The sequence below is a fragment of the Sparus aurata genome, chromosome 13, assembly GCF_900880675.1.
Source record: "Sparus aurata chromosome 13, fSpaAur1.1, whole genome shotgun sequence".
In the NCBI taxonomy this organism is placed as follows: Eukaryota; Metazoa; Chordata; class Actinopteri; order Spariformes; family Sparidae; genus Sparus; species Sparus aurata.
The window spans coordinates 22,857,520-22,878,270 of NC_044199.1; the positions used below are offsets into that span (position 1 = coordinate 22,857,520).

The 20,751-nt window shown below is 42.5% G+C and overlaps 1 protein-coding gene and 1 long non-coding RNA gene across 2 annotated transcripts; both read right to left on the bottom strand.

The window, feature by feature from the left end:
* Positions 1-3,671: 3,671 nt before the first annotated feature.
* On the bottom strand, positions 3,672-4,260 carry LOC115593630 (uncharacterized). The gene is made up of 2 exons (XR_003986341.1): positions 3,870-4,260; positions 3,672-3,777 (listed from the first exon to the last, which is right to left on the bottom strand). It is a non-coding gene; the product is annotated as an uncharacterized LOC115593630 (long non-coding RNA).
* A 28-nt stretch (positions 4,261-4,288) lies between these two features.
* On the bottom strand, positions 4,289-17,010 carry LOC115594726 (uncharacterized). Its single transcript, XM_030438949.1, has 16 exons — positions 16,814-17,010; positions 16,649-16,712; positions 16,369-16,469; positions 16,005-16,277; positions 15,512-15,605; positions 15,363-15,430; positions 15,007-15,225; positions 14,841-14,879; positions 14,607-14,723; positions 14,437-14,514; positions 14,195-14,317; positions 14,013-14,090; positions 13,851-13,934; positions 13,555-13,641; positions 4,740-12,645; positions 4,289-4,648 (listed from the first exon to the last, which is right to left on the bottom strand). The coding sequence occupies exons 1-15, from the start codon at positions 16,946-16,948 to the stop codon at positions 5,536-5,538; spliced, it is 8,670 nt and encodes a 2,889-aa protein (XP_030294809.1). The 5' UTR covers positions 16,949-17,010; the 3' UTR covers positions 4,289-4,648; positions 4,740-5,535.
* Between the last annotated feature and the right edge of the window lie 3,741 nt (positions 17,011-20,751).

The window sequence follows — 20,751 nt, forward strand, 5'->3', positions numbered from 1 at the left end:
ATTCATTTCTTATGGGAAATTTTTCGCAGTAGTATTCTGGAAAACTGAATAATAGCATACTGAGTCAGATCGAGCCGTACATTGAATGAATGAAAAAATAATCATTAAATGTAGTTTAAATGTTGGGAAATATACTGTGTGTGTGCGTTTGTGTGCATGTGAGTGCACGCTTAAGCATGGCTGTGTGTTTGTGTGTGTGTACATGTCTCTCTGTCTGTCTGTCTGTCTGTCTCATGTGTGTCTCCTGTCTGTCTGTCTGTCTCATGTGTGTCTCCTGTCTGTCTGTCTGTCTCATGTGTGTATCCTGTCTGTCTGTCTGTCTGTCTGTCTGTCTGTCTGATGTATGTCTCCTGTCTGTCTGTCTGTCACTCTCTCTCTTTGCCCAGCTGATTTCGGTTGCTAGGTGACAGTTGGCAGGGGCCGTAGCAACGGACTGTGAGGGAGTCAGTTGGCCCTCTCCACTCTGCTGCACGAACATTCCCCCATACACAATCATTGAAAACCCAGAATTCCTCCAAAATCACTCACCATCGTTTAAGGATCACAGTTCAAAAACTACACATCATAGGAAAAAAGTTCAAATACAACAAAAATACTCAAGACCTGTGCCTACATTTTAAAGCTGAAATTGTGTTTCTAGCTGAATGTATTCCAGAGCAGGAGATGTTTGAAAAACATCGCAGATTTGCGAGTTTTTTGACCTCATCCCATTCATTCCTTATGGGAAGTGTCTCGCAGCTGTTCGCATCTTACGACGCGAAAGATTAATATTCTAGAAAACTGAATTATAGCATACAGAGTCCGATCAAGCCGCACATTGAATGAGTGAAAAAATGATTGTTTAATGTAGTTTAAATGTTGGGAAATATACTGTGTGTGTGCGTCTGAGTGCATGTGAGTGCACGCTTAAGCAGCTCTGTGTGTGTGTGTCTACATGTCGCTCTGTCTGTCTGTCTGTCTGATGTGTGTCTCCTGTGTGTCTGTGTGTCTGTGTGTCTGTCTGTCTGTCTGATGTGTGTCTCCAGTGTGTCTGTCTGTCCGTCTGATGTGCGTCTCCTGTGTGTGTGTCTGTCTGTCTGTCTGATGTGTGTCTGTCTGTCTGTCTGTCTGTCTGATGTGCGTCTCCTGTGTGTCTGTCTGTCTGTCTGATGTGTGTCTAGTGTCTGTCTGTCTGTCACTCTCTCTCTTGGCCCAGCTGTTTTTGGTTGCTAGGTGACCGTTGGCAAGGGCCTTAGCAACGGACTGTGAGGGAGCTGATTTGAGAGCAATTTCTGCCTCACATCTAGGACGTCAAACTAGTGCTATTTGGTCAAAATCATACATGATATCGACAATTTTTTTTCACGATCGAGCCAGAAAGGCCTTAAAGAACACACTCATTAAGTTTTGTGGTCCTAGCTTCAGAAATGTGGAAATGGCAGCGAGTTAAAAAAGAGTGCAGTTTTGGAAATCCTTCTCCCGATTTACATTGGAGTAAATGGAGCATTTCAGAGCTACTCTTGTCGGTTAGCGGTCGATAATTCAAAAACCGTAAATCCTACCGATAAAGTGGACACACTGGGAGAAAGAAGACAAGTGTGGCTACAACTCTGGAAAGTATCACTGTTTTTGAGCCTAATTTGTGGCCAGGATCGTCACGGAAAGAGAAAATCTCGGAGCGAATTTTTGAATCTTGCTCACTCTGTCAGTTGGTCCTCTCCACCCTGCTGCACGAACATTCCGCCATACACACTCATTGAAAACCCTGAATTTCTCCAAAATCACTCACCGCCATTCAAGGGTCACAGTTCAAAAACTACACATCGTAGGAAAAATGTTCAAATACAACAAAAATACTCAGGACTTGTGCCTACATTTTAAAGCTGGAATGGTGTTTCTAGCTGAATGTATGCCAGAGCAGGAGATGTTTGAAAAACATCGCAGATTTGCGAGTTTTTTGACCTCATCCCATTCATTCCTTATGGGAAGTGTCTCGCAGCTGTTCGCGTCTTACGACGCGAAAGATTAATATTCTAGAGAACTGAATTATAGCATACAGAGTCCGATCAAGCCGCACATTGAATGAGTGAAAAAATGATCGTTTAATGTCGTTTAAATGCTGGGAAATATACTGTGTGTGTGCGTCTGTGTGCATGTGAGAGCACGCTTAAGCAGCTCTGTGTGTGTGTCTACATGTCGCTCTGTCTGTCTGTCCGTCTGTCTGTCTGATGTGTGTCTCCTGTCTGTCTTTCTGTCTGTCTGATGTGTGTCTCCTGTGTGTCCGTCTGTCTGTCTGTCTGTCTGATGTGTGTCTAGTGTCTGTCTGTCTGTCACTCTCTCTCTTGGCCCAGCTGTTTTTGGTTGCTAGGTGACCGTTGGCAAGGGCCGTAGCAACGGCCTGTGAGGGAGCTGATTTGAGAGCAATTTCTGCCTCACATCTAGGACGTCAAACTAGTGCTATTTGGTCAAAATCTTACATGATATCAACAATTTTTTTTCACGATCGAGCCAGAAAGGCCTTAAAGAACACACTCATTAAGTTTTGTGGTCCTAGCTTCAGAAATGTGGAAATGGCAGCGAGTTAAAAAAGCGTGCAGTTTTGGAAATCCTTCTCCCGATTTACATTGGAGTAAATGGAGCATTTCAGAGCTACTCTTGTCGGTTAGCGGTCGATAATTTAAAAACCGTAAATCCTACCGATAAAGTAGACACATTGGGAGAAAGAAGACAAGTGTGGCTACAACTCTGGAAAGTATCACTGTTTTTGAGCCTAATTTGTGGCCAGGATCGTCACGGAAAGAGAAAATCTCTGAGCGAATTTTTGAATCTCGCTCACTCTGTCAGTTGGTCCTCTCCACTGTGCTGCACGAACATTCCGCCATACACACTCATTGAAAACCCTGAATTTCTCCAAAATCACTCACCGCCATTCAAGGGTCACAGTTCAAAAACTACACATCGTAGGAAAAAAGTTCAAATACAACAAAAATACTCAGGACTTGTGCCTACATTTTAAAGCTGGAATGGTGTTTCCACGTGAACGTATGCCCGAGCAGGAGATGTTTGAAAAACATCGCAGATTTGCGAGTTTTTTGACCTCGTCCCATTCATTCCTTATGGGACATTTGTCGCAGTTTTTCGCGACGTACGTCGCGAAAAATTCATATTTTCCTGAGAAAAATAATAGCATACCGAGTCCGCCCGAGCCGCACGTTTTGATGTATTTTTTGTTGGTATTCGCTCAACGGTGCGGGGCGTGAAAAGTACCAAAAAAAGGACGGTAGAAGAAAAATAACTAGACAATTCCCCGCCGGGAAATCGCGAGAGTGGGCTGTGCGCTTTGCCCCGTGACGAAAAAACTATGAAAGCTACAGCAAAAGTTGAATCCCACGTTGATAATTTGGACTTTTATCTACATTTTAAAGTTTCAATGGTGTGTCTCGGTCAAAGTATGCCAGAGATGTCGACCTTTGAAAAACAAAGATTCATTTTTTTCCCCCAGCTCCATTGTCAACGGGAAATGAGGATTGCCAATGCTTTGATACGATACCATGATACTACAATGCAATGCTACAATGTATTCATTTCACCACCTACCATTCATTCTCAGCGTCTTCATCTATGGTCCTTGTTACAAAGGAAAACTAAACTTGGAACATAATTAATAATAATTCAACAGGCATACACTGACATCTTGTAACAGAGATAAAATTTATTTTTCTCCAAAAAAAAAAAAAAAAAAAGTAGAGGCCTTCTTCCTGGAGGTCTTCATCCTGAGTCTGTGAGTTGTTGTTCTTCCTAAAATATTAAACACATTCATTTAGTCAGGTAGGTTGGAAGTGTTCTCTAAGCACTTAATCAATGAAGATACAATGTTAAATGTCCCTTACTTCTCTGCTGCTGGGTTGACGTCTTCAGTGGAGAGTGAGCTGCTGCAGTCCTCTGGCAGTCTTCTTCCTGGATCACTGTTGCTGAATTTAAAAAGAAACATGAATTAGTTTAAAATCATCGCATAAACAATTGAAGAGAAAACAATATTACTTCCCTTATTTTGCTGCAGTCCTCTGGAGGTCTTCTTCCTGGATCATTGTTGCTGAATTTAAAGAGACATGAATTAGTTTAAAATCATCGCATGAACATTTGAAGAGAAAACAATATTACTTCCCTTATTTTGCTGCAGTCCTCTGGAGGTCTTCTTCCTGGATCACTGTTGGTAGATTTAAAGGACATTAATTAGTTACAGGTTCCAAAGATTGATGTAAACATTTGACGAGAAAATGTATACATTTTACAAAAATATAACTTCCCTTATTGTTGCTGCAGTCTTCTGGAGGTCTTCTTCCTGTAGTCTGTATAAATGTTGCCAGATTTAAGACATAAATTAGTTACAGATTTCAAAGACTGATGTAAACATTTCAAGTGAAAGTTGAGAATTTAATGAAATATTACTTCCCTTATTGTTGCTGCAGTCCTCTGAGGTCTTCTTCCTGTAGTCTGTATAAATGTTGCCAGATTTAAAAGACATAAATTAGTTACAGAGTTCAAAGACTGATGTAAATATTTAAATTGAAAGTTGAGAATTTAATGAAATATTACTTCCCTTATTTTCTTCTGGGTTGTTGTCTTCGTTGGAGAGAGATCTGCTGCAGTCCTCTGGGGGTCCTTCTCACTGGATCATCCAAGAAAGACAATGACATCGTCATTGAGTTAAATCACTAAATGCAAGTGAATCACTTTAAAAAAAAAAAAAACATACTTACTTTGTGATGGACATGGGTTCGACATGCAGCTTGGTCTGCATCTCAGCTGGACGTTCAGCTTCCTCCCTGCAACTCCTGCACTACATTGGCTAAGATTATCTTAGTTAATGTAGCTCTTACATTAGCTAAGATAATCTTAGCTAATGTAAGAGATTATCTTAGCTAATGTAGTGACAACAACCCAGCAGAAAACAAGAAAAAGGAAAAAAAAAAACATACAATAAAAAATACAATTACATTACAAGATAAAGAATTAAAAAACAAAATAAAAATACATACAAAATAAATGATTCATTAAACATACATCCTTAAATTACATAATTGCATGATAACTTATGTAAGCTTAGCTTAGTTAATGTAATAACTTACATTAGCTTAGCTATTACATTGCAGCTTACATTATATCTTACACATGCCATTCTCATCTAAATAGATGAGAAGAACATGAGTTAAGATATTACAAACAATGTCAATAAATACATACAAATGAATATATATATAAAAAAAATGTTGAAAGGTATTTACAAAATGATTAATTACAATACATTTAACACACTGGCCCAGTTGTTCTCATCATCTCGAGAGATGATGAGAAGGACATGAAAAAAAATTGCTGACTCCATTTTAAAATAAATACACAAATATATAAATACAGATATAAAGACATTTACACAAGATTAAACTATTTCCAGCCAAAACATGCCACTTTAACAACATACATATGAAAAACAATTACATTAAGACTACACACTAAAAGACTAAACAAGACTAAATCCTGAAAAAAATTGAGAGCCCATTAGTCAGTCAAAATACAATAAACTGGACTGTGGTAACTGTAATACGTTTGGAGAACACCTGATTGAAGACATTTATCAGGATGTGAAATGTAAATGTGGTCAATCAGTGTGTTCTTTTCTGTTGTTGAATTTGCTACTAATTGAGTGTAACCTCTGGACTGAAACAAATCTTTGATACTTTTTTTTCCTTTTGAAAGGAGGTCCTCATTAAAATCGCCACAAACAATGATGGGCTGGTGATTTATCATGTCCAATGAGTCCAAGAGGTTTTTCAAGTTTTGAAGAAAGATTCCCAGTTGAAAACTTGGCGGTTTGTACACAGTCGCTATTAGCACTTTGACTGGAGCCTCAATTTTAAGGACAACAAACTCCAAATCAGTGACCTGTTGCATGTACCTGCGAGGCTCTGCTTGAACAGTGTCTCTACAGTACATGGCAACTCCACCTCCCTCTTTTTTGGCCATGTTCACACAGCTGTTATAAGACAGCTGTCTGCTACGTGTGAACATGGTGTACCCCTCCAATTGAAAAATTTCAGCTACAGAGGACCCCGACAAATGTGTCTCTGTAAGGCAAAGCACATCTGCTCGTTGGAGCTCGTGATGTGCTTTGAGGTCCACCATGTGACATGGCAGACCCTGCGTGTTGTGGTGGACAATTGTCAAAACCTTTGGATTTTCTTGTACAGATTTTAAAAGCGTTAATAATGGTCTACAGCTCTGGAATGATGCATGAGGCATACTTTCCAGAGCCGTCTTGATCTTTGGGTCAGCGTAAATTTTTTTCTCATCAAAGTCAAGGATGGTGAGACCTTGAAGCGAGGTTGTACGGCTGAGCGCGACGTACGCCATACCAGATTCAAAAATACGCTTCAGACACACAACCGCCGACGGCATGGTCATTCCTTGAACTTTGTGGGCCGTACAAGCAAAAGCTAATTTCATGGGGAACTGCCGGCGAACAACCCCTTTTTTGTTACTTAGGTTCTCCTCAGATCTTTCGATGTACACCGAGTTATCTGAGGGACCTAAGATTTTTTTGCGGAATCTCTGTCCTGCTGTAGGATTGTCCAGCAGGAGTCCAATCATCTTCACGCCTCCTGGTTCTCTGATTACAATGTTAGAAATGGTTCCAAATGTACCGTTCACAAGGCCATCTTCCACATCTAAATTTCGGATCAACATAACGCGTACTCCTTGAGCAGCCATTATGTTGTCGGGCAAATCTCGCTTGTGTCCTTTAATTTCCCCAGACACAAACGTCATGCAGCCAGTTCTGGGGTCTTTTCGAAAATCACGAGCTGCAATGCTAATCGCATCATTGTAGGAAGCAGTTACGATGTCGGCGTTGTGACGGTCTACTTCTTTGTTTGTGGCGTAGATGTGTAGAGTTAGTGCCGGACAATGCTGACCATCAGCCACTGCCTGTGTAAGCAAGAGCCTGTCTTCATCTAACAAAGGATCTTCCTTTTGCTTGACCCTGAGACGGTTCAAGAGTTCAGCAAAAGCTCGATCATCTTTCTGTCGCATGATCTCTGTCAGGGTGACCATTTTGAAGTTATCCTTCCAGAGATCAAACTCGGTCTCCTCGTACACACACAGTGGCTTGGCTTTACCGAGGGGCGGCAGTTGATAAAAGTCACCTACAGCAAGGACAGACATGCCTCCAAATGGTTTCCGATTACCCCTGATCTGCTGAAATCGCCAATGCACGTAGGCAAATAGCTCTTTAGAGACCATGGATATCTCATCAATGATGAGAATCTCAGCGTTGGCCAGTGTTGCTCTGACTTCGTCAAGTGCATTCCCAAGACCTTGATAAGGTGGCTTCAAGGACCTTGGTAATTTAAGAATGGAGTGCAACGTGTTACCTGATATGTTAAATGCTGCTGTACCTGTGAATGCGGTCAGCAGCACTGCGGGTTGGGACATGTCTGCGTGGTCGCGAAATCTCGGGAGCTCACGCAGAATTCTCGTTGCCTCGTGGTGAATGCACTTAATCACATGCGATTTGCCACATCCAGCCCCTCCCGACAGGAAGTAATAAAATGGTTCTGGATTGTGGCCCCAGACTAGTTCAAAGCACCACTGTCGAACACTGTAGAAAACGGAAGCCTGAGTTTCGTTCAGACTTTGGTACATTTTCCTAACAAAGTCTGGACTCAACTCTGGAGCTTCTATTCTAGGCATAGAGCTCCCCTTATCCTTTTTAGTGCCGAATTCAGGAACATCTTCACCGTTTTGATCTTCATCGCGAGGTTCACATTCAGCCAGGCACTCCAGCCGGTCCACTTCAATTTCGGGCGCAAAAGAGTTCCAAGCGTTTACGAGAGGACCGCACACCTGAAGCTGTTGAAACGCAGCTTCCATGGTTTTTCCTTGGCCCTCATAACGTTTTTTGTTGTGCCCCACGATTAACTCTACTCTCGTACCCCACTTCTCGCTACACCTATAAAACTCTTCATAAGTGGGGTGCGCTTCATCTCTCAGATCGGCGTCGGATCGATGTGGGAGATAAAGTTTCAGCAATCTTCTGTAAAACTTCTCGGGAGTTTTTTCCTCTGAGAAGCGAGTAAATCTAATGATTGCTGGTTTTCCTACAGTTCGTTTTTGAATAAATCCTTGATCATTTAACAATAAAATAGCATTTGGGCTTTCCGTTTGCTGGCCGTAGAGTACCCTGTAATCCGACGCAAACTCGGCCAGACACATACGTTCAAACTCTCGAGTGAGAGGTCTGTTGACGTATTTTTCAGGCAACCCCGACATCCATACGTCCTCTGATCCGGGTTCCATTCCTACCAGTCTACTCATTGGGTGACTCATTTTCAGACCTTCCTCATCGGTCTGAATAAACACCACGGATCGGGAGCACTTCTTGAGGCGTAAGCTGCAGGTACGGGCTACGGCCTCCTGTGCGCTGACCTCTCTGTGTTTAGAGTAGGCCTGCATAATTTGTTTCATTTCGTCGCGCTTGTTAACATCAGATTTCTTAACATCTTTGATGACGTTCTTAAGGAATTCCGTCATCTCGTGCTCCGGTTTCGCTACATATGACATCATGTACATGATGCAGCTGTAGTCGTCTATGACGTACTGGATGTCCATGTTTGCATTCCACGCTCTAAGCAAATCAGGATTGTAGGCATTTACCCAACAATCATTTGGATGGCGCTTCAGCATCACGACATGGTTGTTTGCCAGGCGCTGCGCGGCGGAGAAGTATTGCTCATAAGTTAAGTTGCACTGGCAAAGCAAGTCTGTCAAACTGCTGAACGAAGCGCCTGAATCCATAAGCAGATCTCTAACTGGTTGGAGCGTTCGCTTAGCCAATTTTTGGTTTTCTGCAAGGGCCTTTTTCTGCTCCGCTATTTGCGCTTCGAAGTCTGCATCATCTTGATCCTCTTTTTGGTGGTAATTAATAGTGGGGGGCCTGGTGATGAATGTTTTATCCATCGGTAGTTTTGGAAAGCCGAACCTGCAGGCTACATTTCCCTTCTTACAGGACTTTGAATGTTTCCTGCTGTGCACCTGTACCTCTGACACTATTTTGTGGAGTTCCGGATCTGTGTCAGGGTCGGGCATTTTGCAACTAATGTATTTATCTATAAATTCCATGATGTGACTATCGGGGTCCTCTTCAAATTTAGGTGAATCTTTTATCCAAATTAGCATGTGGATGTGCGGGCTTCCCCTGGCTTGGAACTCAACGCGATAAAAATAATCTTCTACTTCACCAATGGGTCGTGCAGGAGAGAGGATGAGGTTCGTCATGAGAGCCTCCACTCTCTTTTCAAACATGCGCATTACTGTGACAGGGTTACTTCTCAAAATGTCGCATTTTGTTTTCCAATCTAAATCTGAGAACAGCCCTTGTTCTCCCTGCTGAGCTTTGATGACCTCTATGAATTCAGGCCATCTCATCTCAGCAGCGGAGAACGTGGCAAAAAATGTTGGCTTTCCAATTTGACGAACCATGGCGTGCACATCTTTAAGTGTTTTGTTCCAATAGGCTGGAGTGCCTCTAAGAGGCTGCATGAACCTGGTCGCATCTTGGCTCATAATGAGCCGTTCTACCTCATCCTTGTCCTGGAGCATGACATTGTTGATGCGACGTCCGTCTTTGGTTTTCGACTTTCCTTTGCGCATTTGTATAGACATGCTATTTGTTGCGAGGTGAGTCTCTGTAACAAACTGCGCAAAGAAAAGATAACTCTGGTCACTTGCAAAACGTGTGTCTGCAGCAAAGAGCCTAGAATTAAAGTAAAGGCTCGGGGACAGGGAGACAGTTCTAGCTTCGGCTAATGTGTTCTCTCCTGTCGGGAATTGTACAGGAAAAGCCATGGCCTCCAACTTAGGTATGGTGAAAAAACCAACCGGTTTGTTGCCTTGCGCGGGTGCAACACTAAATATTCCGTCGCCATATGAAAGGATTTCCTGTGCAATGTCGGGGGGCTGCATGCAAGTGTCCAGAGAGAGGCCTGGTCTCAGCTCCTCCTGTTCTTCCTCATCTGCCTCTAACTGTCCCGGCTCGTTTTGGCTTTTAAAAATGTCCTCCAAATCTACATCCCTATCTTCCTCTGGGATGCTGGGATCCTCGTCGTCAATGGGCTCCTCTTCTTGTCTGGACTCCTCTTCTTCGATGGGATCCTCTTCTTCGAGCAGACAGTCAAAAGTGGCAGTCTCATCGATAAACACGTCTTTATATTCGGAATGCATCTCTTTCAACGTTGCAAGGCCAGCTAGCACATTCTTCATATTAACGGTGTAAAAGTGCTGGTAACCTTTGTATTTGATGTGCCTTTTTAATTTCACTTGAAGCAGCTGCGCTTCTGCTCTGGGCCTCGGGAGACTATTGACGGTCGCTTCCATTTCTGATGGAACGCACACAACAGCTCCGTGGACTGCTCTCTGTTGGCCTTTTGGCAGAGCAACAATTTTTGCAAATGGCAGGATTTTTGCAATCAGCTGCCTCTCAAGCATATTAAGTACAGACAATTTTGGGGGGATGGGCGCCAACTCCAAATTGTTTATGACTGCCATGGGTGGTATGCGTCCTCTGATAAGGTGGCTGTCACAGGTGTAGCATATCCACTCATGCAGTCTCTCTTGTGGCACAGAGCAAGGTGTAGAGCAGTCACTGTCACAAAAGTGAACATACTTTCCTGTCAAGCATGCTGCTGCCACTTTTGCATGTTTACTATATTTTTGCCTTTTGCATTCTTTGACCTGATTAGGAAACTGGGCTCTGTGACAAACAGTGCAAATGTATGTGGGTCCATGTCTAATGGACTCACGAAAGGCAGCTATGGCTACTTCCATCAGCGGATTAATCAGGGGCTGGGGGCGGTGGGGCACAATTTGTCTGTATTTTCTCTTGAGTCTAAGCGCTCTCTGCATCTTGTAAAATATGCTAAAGGCAGCATTTGTGGCCAATTTGGTTGCTCTCTGCTGGTTACAACGTTGATTAAAACAACGCTTAAATTCTGTATCGTTGTGATATCTAAGATTGAAATCTTGCTTTTGTTTTTGGCTATAGTTTGGATCTGTGTTGTACCTTTGAGACATGACAAATTTTTGTCTGCTCCGAAATACTGCATTCGACTTGTATCTATCTGTAATGTGTTCCTTTTGTCTGGTGCGGAACGTGGCATCTTCCTTGTATTTCTTTGTAATGTAAGTCTTCCGTTGTTGCCTGAAAGTAGCATCTTTCCTGTATCTTCTGGCGAGTTCTTCCTTCTTCTTATCTTGAACATTTTCATGGTAACATCTGAAGGATCGCCGTTTCTGATGGAGACTGTTTTGGACATATCTTCTCCTTTGTGCTTGGATTCTTTTTCTCCTAAATTCTGGACAGCTGCTGTATTTTTTCCATTCATATTGGGTTTTTTTCCTTTTTTCTTCACCAGACAGTACAGTGCGTTGGTTTTTGCTGGCTCTCCGCATTGCTCTTCGTCGCTGTTGCTTTGGCAACTTTGTGAAATGTTCTTTAGCCGGTTTCAGAGCTGTCTTGAGGACAGGTCCTGCTGGGCAGGGTGCAGGAGCCGTCTTGAGGACAGGCTCTGCTGGGCGAGGTGCAGGAGCCGTCTTGAGGACAGGCTCTGCTGGGCGGGGTGCAGGAGCCGTCTTGAGGACAGGCTCTGCTGGGCGAGGTGCAGGAGCCGTCTTGAGGACAGGCTCTGCTGGGCGGGGTGCAGGAGCCGTCTTGAGGACAGGCTCTGCTGGGCGGGGTGCAGGAGACGTCTTGAGGACAGGCTCTGCTGGGCGGGGTGCAGGAGCCGTCTTGAGGACAGGCTCTGCTGGGCGGGGTGCAGGAGCCGACTTGAGGACAGGCTCTGCTGGGCGGGGTGCAGGAGCCGTCTTGAGGACAGGCTCTGCTGGGCGGGGTGCAGGAGCCGTCTTGAGGACAGGCTCTGCTGCTGGTGGGAGAGCTGTCCTGGATACACCGTGTGCCAGAGATGCCTGAAGGTGTTCTCTGGAACCAATGGCTTCGAATGACACCGGCACAAACTCATAACTGGCAGACGGTGCGCGATTTGCAAAGAGTTTGTGCAGGTGGTCAGCCAAGTCACTGATTTCCAAGAAGGTCTTCATAATTGCAGTTCCGTGGGGGTGAGGTAAGCCCACCGCGTTTCTTGAGTGTGAATCAAATACACCATACCTGCCTGATTGGTCACGGAAAACTGCAATACATTCTGGACTTACTATGATTAAAGCCAGATTAACTTCACCTGACAGACACTCTAACTGTGTGGCAAGGGGCAGACCCCAAGCCTGGCTTCCACTGGCTTTCACAGGTCCACACCTGATTTCAGGCCAGTGGAAGTGAAACATATCTGTGTCAGTCAGGACTTGTTTGGGCAGTTCTTCCACAGTGAGATGGTCACTGTGGAATTTTTTCTTCCGGATCAGCTGTCGTTTTACACCTACATAAAGCGAATCTCCCTTTGCAAGCACTCTATCGAGAGCAGCACTGTTCAACTGACACCCCTCATTCTGATAAGCCAGAAAAGTCAGGGACATGCAGGTACACTGGTGGTTCCTGGAGAACTTCCTGTACCTTATGTCACTCTGACTATGACTGGCCCTAATACTAGAACTAACCGGCACCTGAAATATAAGAAATTATAATCATTATCATAAAGGATCACTTATTAGCATAATCGTGAGCCTAGTTAACATTATCAACATTTGTAAAAATGTACTGTTTCATATACTACAGTCATAGCATACTGATGCTTTAAGCAAATGTGACTAACATTTTACCTTCTGCAGCTTTAATTAAATTAACTATCAACCATCCAATTAAACAGTATCATTTCCACCAAATTTTCCTAATCAATTGAATGTATATAAAAAATCCTGACAATCTCACACATACACAAATGATTATTATGCTAATCATACTTGACTTGAACACATTAACACAGATCATTCCACAGTTTGAAGGAGGCTTTAAAGGACCTTGAACTCTCACATCCCTTGTACTTCTGTCACACCGTTTATACATGAAAACATTGATAAATATTACATTTTTTACTACAATGGCAGTGTATTAAAACATATCGCTTACATGGGAGTCACTGGCACAAAAAGGTTTGTTTTGTTTTTTTACTATTAAAAGGCTTAAAGGACATTAGAGGATTGAAAAATACATTCCTGAAATTTTAAACTCCAAAATACACACCTGTGGTCATTTTCAAGCCATAAGCATCAACACAGCCAAAATGATCTAAAATATGCCAAGGACCACAGGAGGAATAAAGGAGACTACTAACTTCAGACTGACACAAGATGTTAACTGACTAAGATACTTTATCTTTAAACAATTGATAAAATAGTGTCAAACTACTTGTTCAGTCATTTTGTTCATAATTTGATTATTACTATTATTACTTATATTAATTGTCTCCTTCATTTCCTTTTTTTTTTTTTTTTTTTGCATTTCAGTTGAAAGTAACCTTTCCCCCGAACAAACAACATTAAGCCCACAGTAAACCCGAATGTAAATATCCTTACTTCTTTAGAAGGGGAATGAGAGGCGGAGAGTCCATCATTGATGATCCAGGGCCAGCAGGTCGATGAGGGATCTGGTGTCCAGACGGCCTGTGAGAAGTCACAACACCAGTTAATATTTAGACATGAGGCAACACAACAAGTTGATACAAGAAAAGTTTTCAAAATTTCAATTACTCACTGACATTTGTGAACTGCAGAGAAAGATAATGGTATCAGAGATGTTAAATTAACCAGTTTAATGTAGTTACAGCTGATTTTACAGTTGACGTTGTGTGTGTCAGTTGTGGAGTAAATACCTTAGCTGGGCGAGGAGACTGACAGGCCGCAGCTTTAAAGGTCTGGGACGGTCCAGCCGGTGAAGGGGTCTGCATCCTGGCAACCTGATAACAAATAACAACTATTCAGTAAAATGAAGACTAATGACATTATGAACTTTATTCAATAGGAATAATATTTACCTTCGCAACCGGTGAACAGCAGGGGGTTGCCGGATCACCCAAACTACAGGACAACCTAACTGGAGGGGATCCAACCAGCTGTTGACACATGAGAACAAACATGTTAAACTTCACACGTCTCAGTGACGTCACACTGTAGATTCTATGCAAGATTTTGTCTGTTGGGTCAGAGAGCAACATACATTGGTCACTGAAGTTTGGGTGCGGGGGGGTGATCCATCCGTGGTCCTGGACCGAGGAACCGGGCTGGAGGGGGCGTCGTCCTCCAGTCGCCGTGACAGCCTGGCTGGAGGGGATCCAACCAGCTGTCAACAGATTAGAACAAATATATAAAAATTCAGACAGAGTGGACAATGTAGTTATGCCTCCATGAACACACCGTTTCAACTGTAAACACTGACTGTGTGTCAGTTGTGTAACATACATTGTTCACAGGAGACTGGTGGAGAGGGGGGCGTCTCTCCGTGGTCCTACGACGCCTGGCTGCCGCTGGTGAGGCCACCTGCACCGTCAAATAAAACATAGCAACAGTAACTGTAGGGAACAAGGAGAAACTATATATTACAGCTGAGAAGAAATGTCAAGACAATTTACCTTGCGCGCTGGAGGGGACGGGACGTCAGACAGCTGAGAGGGAGACACTTCCTCCATAGCACGAAGGGCCGTGCTACTGAACCACATTGGGTTCAGTGGAAGGAAGGACTCCTTCTCCTGTGAAAGACAAAAAAACCCAAAATGAACACAAAGACAAATGAGTATTTGTCTGGTCAAATACACAAAGTTTAAATACTAACCAGTTAACTTGTGAAAAAAAGAAAAATCTCTCACCTGCTGCTGAGCCACGCTGGCCTGACTAGGAACCTGCGACTGGAAAAGCACATCACACATTTGATTATATAGATGCTTTTTAGTGATGACTGTGAACCCGTCCACCAAAAGGTACACAAACACATGTAAACACACATAATATATATAAAAAAAAAAACCTACTAACCTTGCTGCTCTGACCAACGACCTCCCACTGGAAGGGGTCAGGAGACGGAGGAGCACGTACCTCTCCCTTCACAACCAGCTTAGGAGAAAACTTCCTAAGCGGCCGTGAAGGAGTAGGAGACACCGGGGGAGGGGTAGGAGGTGTCTCGAGGAACTGCTCCGTGGAGGTCCACAGCAGCTGGGTGAGGATCCCCATCCCCTCACGGTCGCTCAGGTGAACCTGCAGACATGACAATACAAATCCATTTACAGACAAAGTTCAACTTCAAAAGTAGCTCATGTTGACTGTTTCATATCAACACACCAGAAATTATAGCAAATTAGACTTTTTCTGTCACACAGAGATATTCTACTTACGCCGTCACTGCTCCACAGAACCAAGCGCGTACGGGGGAAGTACTCCTCCGCAGAGAAGTACCTCAAGCCTAAAAATATAAAGACATTTTTAAGTACATTTCTTTTTCGTGCTTTTATTGACAAGTTTTTTTTTTTTTTTTTAAACATACCCATACGAGCCGTCACGCGGTGGTACTCGCGGCGAAGGTCCCTCTGGTGCTCCTCATCCTCGTTCAGGCGGGGGGGGAAGTCCAGCACAAAGACCTGTAGAGAACAAAATTTTAGAAACCACCAATTGACAGTTTCATTCAAAATCACACACACACACTAAGCTGACATTAAGCTCATACAATTAGTCTTATTGGAGTAATCAATCTACTTCTATTGTTGTAAAACTACTAAGAATACAGGACAAGTGAGACATGAAAAAAAAAAAGCTTACCTTCGGCCAGCCGCTCCTCACAGCAGTGAGGTGTGGGCGTGCAGGTAGTCGAGTGGTTAAAGCGCATGCCACATATGCAGCAGACCCTGGTTCGAATCCTGGCCAGCGGACCTTTGCTGCATATAACACCCCCTCTCTTTCCCATTTCAAGAAATCACTGTCTAATTAAAAAGGTGTAGATGCCTAAAAAAGAAAAAAACTATAAACAAATAAAAGCTTACCTTCGGCCAGCGGCTCCTCACAGCAGTGAGGAATCGGGCGTAGTCGACGGCTGCCTCATCCACGGTCCTGCTCGCCGTCAGGTTGTTGCTAGGGGCAAGAACACAAACAGCATCAGGGGAGCGAGGAACTTTAGCATGCAGGACCTCAGTCCGCAGCTGAGCGGCATGGGCCCCGGGGGTCGACATGAAACCAAAAGAAAACTTCCCTTCTGGCATCACGGCGAAACCGTCCACGATGGACCGGAGATGGGAGTCCCCGACAATCAGAACAAACTGCAACAACAAAGAAAGTTTCTTTAGCATGAACATCATTAATCCCTCTCAAGATCGATTACTTCCTTCATAAACTGGACAATAATAGCACCTTCTTGTCAGACTCCGGTGGGATGACCAGCTTGTGGCTCCGTCCAGTCCACTCCGAAGGTGGCCAGCTCGTCGCCGGATGGCGGTAACCGGTACCGCAGCCTGTTTAGTAAAGGACAAAACGGATAAAAGGTAAAACTGATGAGGGAAAGCCTACCAGGAAATATCAACAATCACTTGTAAAAAAAAAAAAAAAGCACAGGAAAACCAGTTTAAAAAGTTTAATATTGACGATGAATTACTTTCTGGATCATTTAGGGATAAAACAGGTGAATACTTACGTGCACGAACTTCAGCATCAGCCAGGCTCCAGAAAGGCTTGGCAGGGGGTGAAGATCCAAATGCCTGATGACAGATTACAAACACATTAAACCTCAGACAATGTCCCATTGAGAGAGAGAGAGAGAGAGAGAGAGAGAGAGAGAGTGAGTGAGGTAGGAACATACGTTGCCGACTGGAGCTCGGGAGCAGGGGGGGCGGGTCTTCCTGGTCCTTTTGGTCCTTGACCCTCTGGAAGGCTCCTCTCCAGCCAGGGGGGACACCGTCTGATGAAATATTAACATCAAAGACATGGCAGACATACAGAAATCAGCAGTTAATGAGAAAGCAATAGATGTAACATTTCTACAGCCATTTGCATGCAGATAGCTGTCACTGCGACACAGAAGCTTATTTACTGTGCAAGTACCTCCGGGGGGGGTGGGGGGGACCTCAGCTCCTCCAGGTCGAGCTTCCTCCACTCCGACTCCCAGCGCTTCCTCGCCGCCACAGACCGTCTCGACTTCCTTGGCATCCTGCTGACAGAAGTTAAAGACAGAAAAAAAACAAAAAACAACAGAAATGCCTCTCAAAGGTTAATAGGCTAACTTGTCAAACTGACCTAAACCTAAACTACCTAATGTAAAGTAATCTAATCTATGACAACCTAATGTAATATCTTATACATAAAATGAAATTTGAGTTTATGAGGTTTGTGTGTGTGTGATGTGGTGATACTGCTCTGCGAAGGTTGAGGGCGATGAATCAACAATGATGGTCACTCTCAGCTGTCGAAGCACAGGAACCCTTTAATCTTATCAAAGACATTATGCAATAAAAAGTTAAATGTCTCGCAAATGTTACGAGTCACTGTAAATTGTGTCAATTCTATATTATAATTACTTTAAATGATAAATATAATACTATATTAATTTTATACTACACAGTATTATATTATAATAGTTTATTCTTCAAATCAAAGAATTACTATGACAAAATAAATATACAACACAAGTAAAAGTGACATTAACTTCATCAAATGTACAGGATTTTATCAACATCTGAATGCACTTTATTATCAAAAGCAAATATAGCCATGTTTTAAAATGCTTCCTTTTCCATTTAATCAAGGCAGGTTGTAAAAGTGTATAATACATTTAAGTATGATATTTTTACACTACATAAAAAAAACATTTAAATCACATATTATCAGACAATCTAACAAACAAAAGGAGAAATGTGTTTTTAGGTGGACAGAAGGTAGTATTAAATACTAGTCACAAACGAAACAAGCAGATAGATAAGAAATACAGCTTTCAGCTTGTGTTAAACAGAAAAAAAAAATAAATAAATAAAATAAAAACTTTTATTTTTAAATCCCCAAATCATGGAGTGTAAAAATCTGGACCTATGCAGGACAGTTCACAGAGAGAAAAATGGCTGCCGTTCGCGCCGCGAGAGAACAAAGGCCAACGCTTGCGCAGTTAGAATCTAGCTTGACCTAATGATATAGCTTTTAACTCAGAGTTCTTATATAGTAACAGGTCGACCATAAACAATCAGTCTTCCGAAAATCGCGAGACACTTATGTCTAGCTTCAGTAATCTCACTTTTGTTAACGGTGTACAGATGTTAGCACAGTTAACGCAGTTAGAAATCTGACCCGTTAAGGATCTATGCATGACAGGACAGTTCAGGGGAGAGAAAAATGGCTACCGTTCGCGCCGCGAGAGAACAAAGGCCAAGATTTGCGCAGTTAGCATCTAGGTCGGCCTAATGTTTTAGCTTATAGCTCAGAGTTCTTATATAGCAACAGGTCGACCATAAACAATCAGTCTTCCCAAAATCACGAGACAGTAATGTCTATCTTCAATAATCTCACTTTTGTTAAAGGTGTACGGATGTTAGCACAGTTAGCTTTTCGCTGCGGTTAATATTCCCCTATAGAAAAAGCTAAGTCACCGCTGTTGGCTTAGAGCGCGGCCTAATGTTTTATATAGCAGAGCCGAGTAGCGCCGTTAGCTAGTCTGAATAATGTTGTATTGAAACAGACTGACGGAGCCCCGTTACTGTTAGCTAGACAGACATATTATATATTTATGGAGCCCTACAGCTTTGCTAGACGCTGTTGGCCCGGAGCTACTGGGCTCCGAGTAGCCGAGCTGATGTAGGCCCGTTAGACGTTAGCTTGTCCGGGCTAATGCTAACGCTAGCTGTTAGTTTGGCTACTCGGTAATCCGGCGCCAAGTACCGGATTAATATCGCTGAAACAGACCGACCATAAACTATTACATTCATTTTTCCGAAATCATAAGTAATCGTGATCATGGGAGGGACAGAAATATCTGGCTTCAATAAAATCCACTTTTATTAATGATTTCAGTATGCTAATGTAAGATATAACAGGTACTTACCTCTGATGAGGTCAAAGGGTATCGTGCAGAGCCGGACCAGTGGTTTATATCAAGGCCAAAAAAAAAGATGCACACACAGCTGTCCAATCAGAGTCGTCTTGGGGTGTATGTCATCTGTATCCGAGGTGATTTGTCAAATGAGATGGCTGATATCTGTGCACTTGACACAGACTCCGGACGATCATACTTTGCTGCAGTTCACTATTTATATTTATTTTTATGAATGTATTAGGATGTTATACATTAAAAACATCAATGTTAATTAGAACACTTAATTAAATATATATAAAATAAAATATTAATTGATAACAATTTAATTATTATATATTATTGAATACAAATTGTATATATTTAATCATGTTTATATTTAATTAATGTATTATAATATAATACACTAATGAAAATGTCATTATGAATCAATAAATATTATTAATGATATTAAGTAATTTTCAATAAAAATTTAAGCCAGCATTCCAGTTTGTTTTGTTTCAGCTGATGGAGTATGAAGAGATGTTACAGTGAGAATGAGTCAAATATTTTGAGAGAAATTCAATTCAATCTCAATATATCTATGAGCTGAAACATTTACATATTTGACTGGAGTTCCTGGCTTGAATGAATGAAAAGATAATCGTTAAATATAGTTTTTATAATAATGTTGGGAAATATACTGTGTGTGTGTTTGTGTGCATGTGAGTGCATGCTAAAGCAGGAGGATGAATGATAATGATAATAATAAGAAGAGGCACGAGGAATAATTGTTTATTATTGTTATTCCTCGCGTCTCTTCTTATTAGTGGTGCTCTGCTCTCTGTGTGTATTAAACTGACTCATTGATAAATCTGTCACTCTCTCTTCCTGTGCTCCGCACAGCCCACAATGGGCCCCTATTGCTTTGCCATTGAGGGGTCCCATTCCGTCATCCCATTAATTCCTTAGAAGAAAATTGTCGAGGTTTTTTGCGACTTGCGATATTTCCTAACAGATATAGTTTGTTAGGAAATATCCTGTGTGTGTGTGTGTGTGTGTCTATCTGTCTGTCTCATGTGTGTCTCCTGTCTGTCTGTCTGTCTGTCTTTCGCTCTCTTTACAATGGAGTGAATGGAGCAGTTGAGAGCTACTCTTGTCGGTTAGAGGCAGGTAAATCCAAAACCATAAATCCTACCGATAAAGTAGACACATTGGGAGAAAGAAGATACGTGTGGCTACAACTCTGGAAAATATCACTGTTTTTGAGTAAAGTGGCTGGGAGCCGTCCACTGAAAGAGAAACATTTCTGAGAGTTTTTTAAATCTCTCATCCAGCCATCAAAATGATACATCTTAGGAAAAAAGTTCAAATGCAGCTCAAATACAAAGGACTTGTGCCTACATTTTGAAGTTTGAATGGTGTTTCTAACTGAATGTATGCCAGAGCAGGAGATGTTTGAAAAACATCGCAGATTTGCGAGTTTTTTGACCTCATCCCATTCATTCCTTATGGGAAGTGTCTCGCAGCTGTTCGCGTCTTACGACGCGAAAGATTAATCTTCTAGAGAAACTGAATTATAGCACAGAGTCCGATCAAGCCGCACATTGAATGAGTGAAAAAATGATCGTTTAATGTCGTTTAAATGTGGGAAATATACGTGTGTGTGCGTCTGTGTGCATGTGAGAGCACGCTTTAGCAGCTCGTGTGTGTGTCTACATGTCGCTCTGTCCTGTCTGTCGTCT

Excerpts from the sequence above, each read along its gene's own strand:
- LOC115594726 (XM_030438949.1), bottom strand. The coding sequence starts at position 16,948 with ATGTCTGCCATGTCTTTGATGTTAATATTTCATCAGACGGTGTCCCCC. Across the intron at positions 15,606-16,004 it reads TGAGGAGCCGCTGGCCGAAG|GTCTTTGTGCTGGACTTCCC; the intron begins GTAAGCTTTTAT and ends TGTTCTCTACAG. Across the intron at positions 14,318-14,436 it reads ACCAGTCTCCTGTGAACAAT|CTGGTTGGATCCCCTCCAGC; the intron begins GTATGTTACACA and ends ATCTGTTGACAG.